Source organism: Nesoenas mayeri (assembly GCF_963082525.1).
Source record: "Nesoenas mayeri genome assembly, chromosome: 3".
Taxonomy (NCBI): Eukaryota; Metazoa; Chordata; class Aves; order Columbiformes; family Columbidae; genus Nesoenas; species Nesoenas mayeri.
In genome coordinates, this window is record NC_137544.1 from 57,472,823 (window position 1) to 57,487,643 (window position 14,821).

Consider the following 14,821-nt stretch of genomic DNA (forward strand, 5'->3'; position numbering starts at 1 on the left):
TTAGGTCCCCAACATGGCTCCCAGGAGGTGAGATAAATACCAGCACAGATGAAGCAAGATGGTTTCTTCATGTTTATCTGCAATATGGAACCACATCCAAAGAAGCATCTCCTCAGTAAGGACACAACTAGTCACACAGCTTTAGGCCAGCCCTTTGTTGTAAATGACCACTTTACTTACTGTACTAATACACAGCACTGTTTCACATAGCTATTTCTTTCTTTGACTCCATTATAACTGTACACTGCTCACACACAGCACGTTTACTGAGACATACAACTACAACATCATTTTGGGAGGAGCCATTTGTCTCCTTCAGCTGTCAAAAAAACCCAAACAATAAAAAACCCCACCCAATCAACCCCACCTATTTGATTTATATAACCCCTGGCACCCCTAATCACAGGGAATATCTTGTTTTACTGCCAAAAAGCAAAGATTTTCACACTTTCAGTGTCACTCAGGCCATTTGATTAAGTTTTTAGACTGCACTGGAGAGAAGAGTGGTGAGTGAACACAGCGTCATGGTCTCCAAATTCAGTGTCATGTGCAACCTCATACAGAGATGACTGAATTACCTGTAACAAGTCAGTAAAAATAATCTTGCCATCAATATGGACAGCTCAATCTAGACAGCTGTGCAAAGTGCAGTAGAGACCTAGAAACAAGTTAAAATACTAGATCATAACAAGACTGTCATTTTTAAGCTTCTTGAACCTGCTGGTAAGAAGGATCAGTTTCCTGATCTGTTTAGTTCATTTATGAAAAAAAATGTGGCTTAAAGGCCAACTGAACACATGCATAAACAGGCTGTGTGCCACACGATTTTCTTATTGTCTGCTTCACTAAAGTCCATGAGTCTATGGCACCCATTGCTACATCTTGTATCAGCTCAGGTCCCAGTTAGTCAGAGGACATCACACTTGAGCAGAACTTTGCTGTCCTCAGTGGGTTCCCAGGTTCAGCATACCCAGATAAAACTCAGCACATGGATGGAGTTTCACCAGATTCGCATTTTTCACAGGTGAAGCATTTCACATGTCTACACCACACATCAGCAAGAGACTCCTGTCTGAAGATTTGTAGGCTGAAAAAAAAGTCCATGTCTACAAAGTCAAGGAAGAAAGAGAAGAGAAAACAAGGAATCAGAGATGTGAAGGAAATGAAAAGTCTGCAGCTGTAGAAAATATTCCATTTCCCTAACACATGTACAATATGTTTTCAATTTTATGACAGTATTTAAGGTTGTAAAGGCTATTTACATCAGAAGGAAGAAATAATGGCAGATGATGAAATATCAAAGGAGACTCTTTTTTCCCCCTCTCAATAGCAGAATAAAATAGGGCTCTCTTTTTCTATTCGCAGTTCTGATATCTGTACCTGAAAGATTCTCATGCCTTTCTCTTCATGTGCTTTGCTGCTGCTTCCTACCTGCCAGCACAATTGCACAGCTTCCCAGTTATTCGCTAGAGCCTGAGATCTGCAGTCTACATAGTGCTTGATGATGTCTTTTACTTTTTCAGTTCCCACTAAACGCAGGGGCAGGTATCCTTTAGAACCAGAAGCTCCCCACAGCAGTGTCAGCTTCAGCAAGGCCAGGACACGGGAGCTCACAGACAAACCATATCCCAGAGCAGCTCCTCTTTCAGCTTTTCCTGCAGTAGCCTTGCTGTAGAAATCACCATATTCAATATGAGCAAAAAGTTACAGATAAAATTAACCAGCTTTGAAAAAAGTTTGTGAGATGCAGACACAACCTTCTTCTAGAGGGAGTCAAGATATTCTGACAGTTTCCATTCTGAGGAGCTGCATCATGTGAGTGAAGGTTCTGCACCTCTTTCTCATGCAAGGAGAGCAGCAGTGGGTTACGTATGAGGGAGAAAAAGTGCTCCCTGGGGAACATGATTGATAGAACAGCCAGATAAACCAGGTCATTTTAAGGAAACAAGGTTTATTTGCATTCAGCAGGATGTGTTATACTGTATCCAAATAGCGTTACCTACTTGAGGGATTTTTATTGTTGTTTTCATGACTTTGCTAGACTTTAACAAAGCAATACAGTTAGTATCTCCTGCAAGTAATCTACAAGACTTGGCTAGCTACTCTTATTAATTTTTTTTCCTCCTTTTCTTCTTTTTAAAGCACAAGTGTGTGTCTGATAAAACACATTAAACACAGCCCAACAATACTGATGTATGGTTAATGGTGGAGCAAAGGAAGGAGCTCTATAAAGATCATTAACAGAATAACGCACCAAAACTAAAACACGCTTCAGATGCAGCTACCCAGTAGTCAGCACCGCTGCCTGCAGTCCGACTCAATGCGATGCCAGACTGCCCTGGATGAGGAGATGTACAGCACCATGAACGTCACTTCATGCTCTGCTCACATGTAACGTGACGTGTAACACGGGATGTGTAACACGGGACGTGTTACCAGTTCAAATGTTGCATTGGTGACCAACCTCGAGAGGGTTTGCAGCAGGCAAACCGGCTCCACTGAGGAAATGGGTGAATGGTGGTTTGCAACCATGCAGGCCAGCACGGCCATCTGGGAGACAGGAGCCAAGTTTATTTTCAAATAAATCTTCCAATTCATTACCCTTGCTATCAGCCCAAATTTATGTGAGCACCAGCACCAATACGCTATCAATGATGGCAATGGAAATATTGGTATATTAACACTTAGCAGGCCCAGGTTTAGTTGAACAGTGACCACATCTTTCAAATTTGCAGCAAATAGAGAAGTTCAAGGCTGACCAGAAGATCTGTTTTTCTGCTTGTACACATAACCCTGCTCTGAGCAAATTACTTCAAGGCGTTTAGACAGTATATCTGTTATACAACATTCAAGAGCTACAGAACATGTTTTTATAGAAAGAATAAATGTACAAATAAACCTGTATCAGGACATCACTCTTGAAGGAAAACAGCTGGACCATCACATTGGAAACTGTGAAAAAGGGATACATTAGGGATGTCATCTGATAAACAAACACCTTGAGGAAAGGCAGACAGAACATATAAACCCACCAATAAAAGGTTGGTTTTTCACAGCAGTATCAGATATTTACAAGTAATGACAGCCTCTGTCTTAGCAACAAGATAAACACCAGGCTGCCAGGAGCCAACAAACTGCTGGTAGTCTGATACAGAGAAGTAGGTATAGGGGAAATGTATTTATTGAATTGTCCTCTGTAGCGATCTTATTGCCATCACACAAAAGCACTGCTTCAAGATTAATGTCCTTGGGAGATTAACAAAAAGACTGGCTGTGTCTACTCCTGTAGCTGCTAGCAAAAAGTTATTCCACTGAGGTAACCTAAAAACCTCATCTGGTTGTCTGTATGCACCATTTCAATGCAAGAAAAATAAAATTATACAATTGTGGCAGCCACTTTTTGTTTTTGTTATTAAACAATCTTTGATATTTTTGTAATATTTAGTAATACAGTAGAGTGTATTAAACACAGTTGTTAGGACTATCTACACAGGAAACAGACAGAGAAACTTAAAGCCAATTCACCAGCGCTGATAACCCATAAAAGCACCACAAATAAATTTCAAGCAAAACCATGCCAGTTTTTGAAGCTGTAGTTGCATGGGTCTTTTACAGGAAAAACAAAACAAACCACACACACACGCAAACTAAACCAAACAAACCCACACAAACCAAACCAAATAAAACCACAATCCACAAAATTTTAAGTTCTTCTTTTTCAGATTGGATGAAATGAATGAGGAGACAAAGACTACAAGTATAACCCTGGCCAAATATCTTTCATTTGAACTGTACATTTACACCAGCCTCACTGAACTAAACTAACCGCTGGCAGAACTGACTCTAGCAGTGCTTATATGAACAGCTCTGCCACCAAGTAAGTGGGTGAGGTGGGAACACCCACTAAGGAAGAGTGGGTCATCATTGTTCTTAGCTGCTCTTTCAAATCTGGCCTGGCTGAGAAATAGGAACCTACCCTCCTTCTTACCCAGAGTAAGAAGACCACCCGGAGTATGTTATTTGCAGAATTACCTCCCTTTATTACCTCAAGCTTCCCTTTCCCTATCACTTCAGATGAGAGACTAGGGGAGAGAAACAAAGGCACAGACTTCAAACATTCCAAATTGAAAGCAATGGAAAAAAACTTAATAGTTGATCTAACAGAAATATCGACTAACATTATGTCAAAGTACAAAAAACGACCACCATTAATCTGATGGGAAAACCCACTTTTCACCATGGCACATAAAGCCATAGGCTGGAACTTGAGTGAAAAACAAATCAACCAACCAACCCAGCTTTCAGAGGAAGTATATTAGCAGAATAGACGCAGGGGTTGATTTTATACTCTAGGCTTAGCATCTATCGTTACATTATAGTCAAAGCAATTTTTTCTTTTCCCATAATCAAATTTCTAAACCAAACATCTTGTTAAACCCTTTACAACCTGCTTACAGGTGGCATAATCCCCTCAAGCGTATAAAACATTCAAATTTTTCATCATCCATTGAAAATGCTGCAAGTACAGTAGGGATGTGAAGGCAGGAAGAGAAGGAAAAAGCAAAAGTCGAACCTAAACTCTACAATACCACATTTATCAGTGTGGGTCAAGTCACGGATGTATCTGAACAGCAGCATTCACCTCTAAAAATAGTAATTAGCTTAGGATGAACCTAGCGCAGCAGTTAATGGGGACAAGGGCCGCTCACTTCCAACCTCAGTCTTAGTTGATTAAAACAGCTGTTTCTGAGAAAGACAACTGTCAGCTTCTCATCTGACCTTTAAAAAGTAGCCCTCATAAAATTTACTCATGTCTACAGGACTACAAACCATCACAGCTCCATTGACTTTCAGGACATCTACTACTTCACGAAGAAGGGGCATTGCCATTTACAGCAGCAGACTTCTTTTCTGCTTCTCTGCCCCAAGGCAAAGTGGCACTGCTTTTTTTTGCAGTCCCTTTTCCTTAACAGATCATCATGGGCCTTTAAAAACTCCATACTGACAATATTTGCTGAGAACATTTCCTAAAGCCAGTCTATTCTGGTTTAAGCTGATTCACACAACCCATTTAAAACTCTTCACACAGCACAAGGCAAATTACTCATCATTAATTAAAACTAAGCATCCTTTGGAAGCACAGGCTAAAACCCACCGTTGAAAGAGCATATTAATGGTTTATTACAAGGGTTTAAGTGGTTTGGGTTTGTTTTTTTGGTGACAATGCTGACAGGATGTTTGGGTTTGGAGTTATTGTTTTATTCTTCTGAAACTCATAGCAGGATTTTATTTTAAAAGCAATAACTGTGTGACACACTAAGCTCTCTCCTCTGTTCCCAGACAGCTTTATCCCTAACTCCTTGTTACTTTTTCAAAGTGATAAAATAGACATTTTTGCAAGAAGACCTCAGCTTATATCAGAACGGTGAAGCCATCAGTCACATCTATGGGAGAGAATGATCACAGGCAGAGAAATTATAGCAGGAGGGAATAAAGGGGGATGATGATAAGCAGATAAATCTTCACAAACAAGAAAACAGTTGCTTTGAAAAAGGAATAGAACTCTCTTCCAACACCAACTGCCCATCTCAAAGGAGAAAAGCATGTGTAGGAGAATTTAAAAAAAAAAAAAAAAGGGAAAAAAAAAAACCACCAAGGAAAAATAATCCCAGCACCTCATCTTGTCTCCAGTTTTTAGGAAGACTCATTTTAATACTCAAGAAAACGAGTGTGCAAATGGAATCAGCATGCCTGCTTTCCCAAGCACTATATTTAAGATGCCTCAAGCACAGTTATTTTATAGCCGTATTCCACCCTGTAATGATTAATTTACCAGATCTCTGTTGAAAACACATCTGTAAAAGAGGATTTTTAAAAGCTAGACAAATAAAGACAAACCTGTATCCTGCCCTCTGCATAAAGTAATATATGAGATAGTGAGCAAGGACTGAGGGTGGAGGGCAGAAAAATCACCATTGGAATATTTCATTCAGTCAAATCCTAATAAATTTCTGCTCCTGATGTTTTCTAAACCTACCTGGATATATCTGAACCTGTCCTCCAATAATTAGGATCAGTTTTTTTAAAGTATCTGTTTAATCTTAACAAAGCAAAAAAGAAGTGTTTATGTCATTTTCAAAAGGTAAGGAACATTTAATAAATGCATTATAAACTCACTTTTGCTTTAGCACTCTGTGATCAATTAGTCCTTCTTCATTTTCAGGTGAGCATAGATACTTCTGCTCCACAGGACCAGAAGAATTGAACATTTGTTTGTCAGTAGCCCTGAAAGAAAAAAAAAAAGAAAGAAAGAAAGAAAGAAAGAAAGAAAGAAAGAAAGAAAGAAAGAAGAAAAAAGGATTTTCACTGTCAGGTTTTGTGCAGCTTATAAAAAAGAGGTATTTTAGGGTTCTAAAATATCAGTGGCCACAATAGAAAGGGGAAGAATTAACATATTGAATAGTCACGATTTTACATGATGCTAATGTCTCTTAATCTCTCAGATCAATTATCAAAATTAGGAAAACTGTAAAAAATACTGTCTAGTGGTATTCTAATTGCTACACTGTCACAAAACTCACAAAAATAAACCTTCTCAGGGTTGCAGGGTAACTGCCACCTTCATGGCCTGGCATCTCCTAATCTCTGGGAATAACTAATCACTACAATATGCAAGGGCTGGCTTGAAAGAGTGATTTACACAGTATTATAAGGCAGTTTCTATTCAACTAGAACCTTGAACAGTTGTTTTTGCTGAAGTTCAAGTCCGTCTTGAACCTTCAAGTCAGCTTTGCATTACTCCTAACACTCTAGAAGATCCTGAATGCCCGCTGTTCCTGGTTAGTTGCTCCAACTAACACCAAAAACTCCAGATACCCACTTTTCTTTGTGCTACTGCTTTCCGATTGTGTCCTCCACTCTTCCTCCTCATTTTCCTCTTATTTCCTCTTCTTTTGCCAGTAGAAGCCAACATCGACTGTCTTATCCTGCACTGGTGGAAGGGTGAGCTAAGACAGGGGCTACTGTTACGCCGCCAAGAACTCACAACAGTCATCAAACAATTTTTTGGGGAGAGGGGACCTCATTTCCTTTCCGAACCTCATCTCTTCAGAACCTCTGAGCTTCAAAGATACTTTATAAACTGTTCCAGCCTCAGCTGCACTCACACATGAAAGGCTATCATTGGAAGTGGCATTAATGTTTGCCAGGTTTATAAAGGGGCGTTTCCCCTTTTCATGAATCAATACTTTTCAGCTGTCCAGTTAAAAAAAAGAAAATCCAGAAATTCCAGTATGTTCTGCTGTGTGTGACTCCTAGAAACAATTAATCTCAGAACTGGAAAGCATCTTGATATTTACCTGGTAACGCCTACGTGTGAGCTCCTCATGCGCGCATAAACACAATTTCTACTGCATATGACGCAGAACGCTTCCACTTTACCAGCGACAAACACAGGACACTATTTCCATGTCCTAATCCAAACACATTCAGTCTCCTTTCTCAAGCTCATTGCTTCCACAAAAAAAAAGTATTCACCTACCATACTCAAAACTCCATGTCCAATCTAGGATTTTATTTCTGTTTCTAGCAGAGAAGTGAGCTGAGCACCATTCACACACAGTTAGAAGACATGCTAAGGACACTAGGATAAAGAGTTGGCCAGCCAGAAGTGCAACAACAAGCACTGGAGATAACATTCATGTGAGGAATATGACATGGAAATACTGCTGACAGCTCTTGGAAGCTCCACCACAGTTTCAGCTGACCCAGAAGGAGACTGCTATGGTGCTGCTTTCTCCTCTGCCCTGAGCAATGTCTTCTCCACTCTCGCTCTGGTCCTGGCAGGGTGAGCTAGTGCTGGCAACTGGCCTGAGAAATACATCTGCAAAACCAAAAATGTGGTTGGTATTCACCTGGGCTCAAGCACCAGAGGAGAAGGGCTAGGCACACACAGACTCAGTTTTCACAGTTGTCCCCAGCCACTGTGGACCCACACACTCAGCTGCAGACGCTACTGACTGTGAACCTTAGTGCGGTGACTTTGCCCTTGTGACCAAGACTGCAATTCAGCCTAACGTCACTGAGCAACAGAGGAAACACGGGTTCAATTCACTTATATTGTGGATCTATTAATTTTTGGGTTTGACGGATTCTGTTCTTCAGTGTCAAAGCAGCTTACAAAAAAAATAAAACACACCAAAAAACTCCAAAACAACAACAAAACCTACCCTCTAAAACACCCAAAACAAACAAGCAAACCCCCAAACAAACAAAACAAACAAAACACATTACTCCAAAACAGTGTCTTGTACACTTTATTCTAGCCATGAGTCTTTGAATTATGTCAGAAGAAATTATTCTTACAAGATTCTGTTCAAGTTGTACAAAACTGACAAAATAACTGTAGCTCTGAGACAAGCACTCCAGAGTTAAAAAATGAGAGTAACAGCTCCCTGCATATGAGGAGACAGCTTTTAGTTCTACAACAAAATAGCTTTTTTACTGTTCCTACATCATTCTGTTTCCATCATTCTATACCTCAAACTGTGTAGAATACCCTGACTTTTTACTCATCCTAAAAAATATGACTGAATGCATTTCTTAAATACACTTGAGTTTTAGTCTGTAGTCCTTGACTCTGACACACAAGATGTTTCAGAAAGAGCAGCTTGTTTACCTAACTTCCCTGTAAATAGAGAAACAGCAGCTTCTTATTTTCCAGGCAAAAAGGCTAGCTAGGGAAATATTTAAAGGTAAATCATATTCACTAGTATTTGAGATCTTCAGCATTTGATTTTTTTTTGAGTCTGCAGAACTTCAAAGAAAAATTGTGTCCTCACACTACTGCAACTGCACGCTTTCTGTGAGATATTAAGGCCTGACTTGCAGAACATGAGAAGTACACAGGGAACGGTCACATCTGAGATTCAGTCTAGCCAAGCATCCCTGACAAAGTCAAGGGTGAAATCTAAATATCCAAAGCAGCATTGAAAGTGCCCTAAGCATAAGAACATGCCTTCTGAAGCCCCCTGCTGAAATCACTTTCTATCTACTGCACTTTGGATGAAGCACAGGGCCCACATACAGTAGTCTTCTTCACAGCAGACATCTGTTCTATGTTCAGAGAGGGAGCTTCCTATAAATCAAGTGAGACAGGACCTTGGTGCAGAGAACAGAGCCTGGCTGTGACTGCATAATTCAGGTCTATGATAAATCACACAGGCAGTAACATTACCTTCTTCCTGCACCCCCCTTCCCTCCAGCAATGCAGGACCATTTACCCAAGGGGTTTCATAAATACTTCCACAAGGACAAGAAGATGTATCTACATAAGCGGTTTAGTTCTGCTCATGAGTGCATTTTGGCTGGAAATAATCAAATCATCACCATTTATCCATATACCATGCTTTGTTTTGCACTGTGGTATCATCTCAAAATGGACAATCTGGACTCATTTTGGATGATAGCAAATGTTACAGAGAATGTTCTACAGATCTACTCCTACTGGACTACTACTGTGTACTAATACAAGATTAGTGCTAGTCTTTTCCTTCAAAAAAAGAGCATTTTGGATCCATGGTAAGCCATTCTCTACTGCCAGGATTCTTAGGCTTAGAAGAGACCACTCTGAGAGATCAGGATGTCTCTCCTCAGCCAAGACATCCAGAAAAATAATCCTGCAAGATTTACAACAGATCAGAATAGAGGGGAGGGAGGGGAGGGAATCCAACCAACCAACCCCCAAATCCCCAACCAACCCACACCAAAACACACAACCAAAAAAACCCCAACCCACAAATAACCTCTGCTCACCTCCAAAGAAATCCTAAACAAACAAACAAACAAAAACTCTGCTCAACCAAAAGCCAGAACGTGATCAATGAAGACAATCTCTGTGGAATTTATTTTCTAAAAATCTATCTAGGTACACACAGTACGATAATTAAATGCCATCACTGCCCAAATAATGATTTTACTGCATGGTTTGCAAATATTTAAAAGTTCTTCAAAAACTTGATATCACAAATGCAGAAAATTTTAAATATAGTAGGAGTTTGATGACGCTTAATCCAAATGAAAACTAGGTCCTAGAACTGGAAATGAAGGGCAGTTTAAATTAATGGTGTTGTTCAGGAATGTTGATACCCTGCGAAAACACAAGGTAATAACCGGTTTTGCATTTGACATGTTGTTAGTGGTATTCAAAGTATAACAAACAGTTACAGCCGTAGAGCTGGTAAATGCCAGTTTTAAAATGGTATGAAAATAATACAACTATACCCAGATACGTTTTCTGTGCCATATGTGCACTCACCCACTGACTACTTCAGGACATTTTGGAGAAGCTGTTTCACAACAACATGTGAGGGATTCTAGCCTATTTTTCTGTTGCTGGTATTTATTAATCAGGTCCATCAGTACTGCTTGGTGCCCAATCTTCTTCACCAGCTGCTGTACCATACGATCATTAAGAGCCAGAAGAGCTGCTCCACTTACTTCTTCTTCTGCAGATTGAAGAGGATTAAAGAAATACTGTTAAATAGCTACAGTTACAGTAATATCCTATATGCCTAAAAACATGACAATGGAGTGCAGGGCAAAGGCAAGAATGCATTCTACTACTAGCAGTTATCTTCAACTGCTAAAAAGATGATGTTTTAGCTACTGTCCTTTCTCAAGCAGCACCAGGAGTTTTAGTCACTGGCCAGAAACCTTCCCCTGACAAAAAGTCACGTCTGAAACATACAGAATCAGTGTTTTAATGCTTTAAATCAGGCCTTGCTTAGACCACATAAGACTGCTATTTTGTTAATGAAGGAAAGCAAGCTTTTTAGGAGAGCACACAAGAAGTAGCCGGTTCACACAACAGTTTCTCATGTGCTCTTTTGTAGAGTGTTTATATGCTCAGACACAAAACATTTACACACTACAGTTGCAGTATTTCAAAAGATTTATACAATATAAAATAGGCCCTGCCAAGCCTGTTAAACTGCCAGCTCTGTTTGAAGAAGCTGTATCTATTTATATACAGACTCAATCTCACGCCCCAGCGTTTCTCAGAAACTTCATAATAAATCTGCACACTTACCTTGATTCATCAGATCTATATCAGTTCTTGCCATAATAAATTTCTATAAAAGTCTAAAGTTAGCGTATATATATACATGCCCCAAAACAATGTAGACAGTGACCAATTAAAGGCATAGAAAAAATTACTGAAGAAGCCTCACAGAAACAAAGAAAAAAGCTTACCACGAAATTTAGGGACTAATTCTCCTAAATTTCTCTGTCTCAACCAGCTGCAGACTTGTTCAACCGACCAACTTTCCATCTTCAGGTGTTGCAATGCTAAATTTTGCTGTGAAATGAAAAGAGAGGATATTTTCATTTCAACATTTTGTAGGAAAAGATGCACTTAGCAAATAGTGTTACATTTACATGTTCCGAATAAAAACAGAGTGAAACAATCCAGCTAATGCCTGTTGCAAGTGGCAATTTCCTTGGATCCCTCTCTTCACCTCCTCTGCCTTTCCTGCTTTCCTCTGCTCTAAGAGACAGCCTCATTCCTTATAAAACACGACCTGTTCCAGTACCATTAACACCCAGGTTTCCACACAGAGAAGAAAAAAGGTGTGAAATTCACCACTACCACGCTCATCAGGAAACGGCTGACATTTTACTAAAATTAAAAAAAAATAATAATAAAAGAAAGGAAAAAAAAACCCCAACACCATCAGATAAGAGTCTATCACACGTGTGTTTATGGTAAATCAAGCACCTTAACCCTTTCTGCACCACCAAGCAGGTACTCAAGTAAATACTTAACCCTGAATTACCAACAGTCAGGGGCGATAAAGCTCCTGGAAAATGAAGGGAGGAGACTACTCCCCGCCCTGTTATTTGCTAGTCCCAACCTTCAGGCTCCAGCCCTCCCTGGGAAGAGGCAGCGGCCGCCCTGGGAATGGGGGGCGCCGGGAGCCGTTCCCGGGGGCGGACAGCGACGCCCGTGTGAGTCAGTCGCGGGGGGACACATCGCGTACCACAATCAACAGCAACGTTCTCAAGAGAAGACCACTTGTAGAGATAAAGCTTGTCCTCTGCCAGCTCCTTGACAGCAGAAAACTCTCAGAGGGTGATTTTCCTATTTACGTGTTTTACCTCTACTACATAAAGGAGTACCAAGTGCTTCTTGGCTGTGCTTGCAATCCATAGCGAGGAACATTAGAGGAAATTATTCCAGTAAATTGTTCGGATTAGAATCCTAATGTCTGGCACTGCTGGCCAAACATTATCTTGCTTAAAATACATCCACAAAGATACACTGAGCCTGCAGCGAACTCCAGGCTAACATGAGGATTCACCCGCATAAATCTCAGCAGCATCTGTTCCACTGCACTACAAAAAAAAGGTGCATCATCCTTGAATAAAAACATTCCCATTTTCAACCTTCAACAGCAGATACCTTCAAAATAGCTGCACTTCAGCTTATGCTCTTGTGCCAGTAGACTTCAGCAACTTAAAAGGGTTAAGTTTGAGAGGAATGTCTGAATTACATGAGTGGATTTAACTTGATATGACAACAGTAGCCATACAAATCCTCCCTCAGGCTAAGCAGCAATAACAGGGTGTGAAAAGTCATTATTTGTTGAGAACTCTGGTGTAAATTAAAAATCACACCTTCCTGTCACACTTCTTACTTCCTTGCAAAGAGTAGGGCAAAAAAAAAAGCTCCAAAAACTTGAAAGATAAAACTGAATGCAAAGCAGAAAGATATTTGCCTTATCAACCAAGTAGTGTTAAAAGTAGAGATACATTAAAATGGTCGAAAGGTCACTGCTTCATCCTCTAAGAAGACTGGCATCCTAGAACAGTCCTGCTGAAGCAGACAGGCAGATATCAGCGTTTCAAAAAGTGTCAAGCTAACAACAGGGCACATTCAGCCTTGTGAGGCTGACTCTGCAGCAAAATGTCCACTTCCACATAGAAATGCAGGCTGTGTGTTTTACGGGGGGAAGGAATTGATGACAGTTTAGAGGTTGGTTTAGAAAAATCAGATTACATGTATTAAATGATTCTCAAAAGTGATTTCACTTACTTTCGTATACTTGCATATATAAAGGAGCTGGGGAAAGAGCTTACCAGTCTTCTAGCAGTATTACAGAGGCAACAAGAAAGAGTGGATGCTGATATTTGCTTTCACTAATAATTCTGTTCATTACCATAACATCAAAAGGCTATCCAGTAAATGGTTCCCTGTGCTCAGTGTTGTAAAAAAATGTGAGTACTCATCTTTTTCAATGATCTGTGAAAAGCCAGAACAAGGAAAAAAAATCAACAATGGCAACATTTTAAAGACAGGGAGTGTTGTAGCAATTTCCAGCACATCTTCAAGTTAAATTCAAAACATTTCTAAGTGAGTGATCCCTGTCGGTTAATAAATACAGCCAATCACTGGGACCGGTTTCTTCAAACACCTAGGGTGAACATCTATCTAGTATTAGGGCTTAACCAGCCCCGGTTAATGACATTAGGTAATAAAATTAATGAAAGTTAATTTGCCCTAGGATGAGTTAAGACAACACTTACTTCTACTGTAAAATCCCTCAAGACCAAAGGATGAGAATCTTGAGTTTTAATCAGATCAAGATAAAGACCTATCTATGGTACTGAATTCTGCTGGTGTAGTTGGTTACACAATAGTGAGAGTTGAGGTTCCTGAACAGCATGCCTGTGCTGGCAGACTCATACTGTACCTGCACTAATTTACCAAGCAGCTTGTTTTACAAGAAGATACAATGAGTTACCATCAACTTGAAGTGACACTTCTGAATGAATAAATCTATATGCCAAAACATTTTAGAGAGAAAAAGCAAGTTGTTATATCCACTTTATATGTTGAAATGTGAGAGAGTCTGTGGCATTGCAGACTACAAATACAACAGCCTTTAACAAGCCTGTACGTGGATGTCACTGAGTTTGGAATTAAGGTTAATTTTAGTACATTTTAGTGCAAGAGTGAGGAATGTGATGTGTGCACACCTACACATCACAGCAATGTGGCGTATTTTGTATGAGGCTAGGTCACAAAGTTGAAAGTGTGATGAGTAGAAGTTGGTGCATACCCAAGATATAAGCAAAGTATCCCATGTGCATTTTTTTGATGCTATCATATTTTGTTTTCAACTTTCTGTGCGTTATAGAGAATTTGCTTTTTTTCTTTCTGCTTACCACCAACTTACTTTTAAAATAATTAAAAACATATTAAAGCAACTTTATAGAAGGCAAAACATGACATCTTGGATCCAGTGCTGAGTTATAATGAAAAGAACATCAGTTGTCCACAAACCTTTTCAAAAACATGTAGGGAAATACTCTAAGAGAGCATCTCTGCCTGCCTCCCTCCAAGAAAATGCCAACAACTTATTGCTGACATTTATCAAGCACATACTAGCACAAAGCATTGCACTGAATGCTCACAGAGATGGCAGAAAGAAGCAATGTGAGGGGAGGGAAAGAAAATTTGAATACCAATGTAGGAGCAAATCTCAAAGTGCACATTTCAGTTCAAATTTCTATGTTGTTATAGAGTAAGACACATGCAGCTCCAAGATCAGGAGGCATACAAAAGTACAGCAGATGTAAGAGAAAACCCCTATCATCTAAGAGTAAGGCTATATAAGAAGATTTAGGGAAGAAAACATGCTCAACCATTACTCTAGATGTAGATAAAGAGGAACAAGCCAGCCTTTCTAAACCTTGATGAGAGTTAAGGGGATTATCAAGGGTTCTGAACATGCCCATCTATTGAGCTTATCAAGCA

General features: G+C 39.8%; 1 protein-coding gene across 1 annotated transcript in view; it reads right to left on the reverse strand.

Annotated features, from left to right (window-relative positions):
* The window catches only part of SAMD3 (sterile alpha motif domain containing 3), a gene marked incomplete at its 3' end in the record, with an annotated part of 34,688 nt that extends 22,579 nt beyond the window's left edge, over nucleotides 1-12,109 (reverse strand). Inside the window, exons 1-3 of the mRNA XM_080341424.1 lie at nucleotides 11,254-12,109; nucleotides 10,316-10,505; nucleotides 6,178-6,285 (exon numbers count right to left, since the gene is read on the reverse strand). Coding sequence (XP_080197550.1) covers nucleotides 6,178-6,285; nucleotides 10,316-10,505; nucleotides 11,254-11,389 — 434 coding nt within the window. The 5' untranslated portion in view covers nucleotides 11,390-12,109. The remainder of the gene's footprint in view (nucleotides 1-6,177; nucleotides 6,286-10,315; nucleotides 10,506-11,253) is intronic.
* Nucleotides 12,110-14,821: the final 2,712 nt, after the last annotated feature.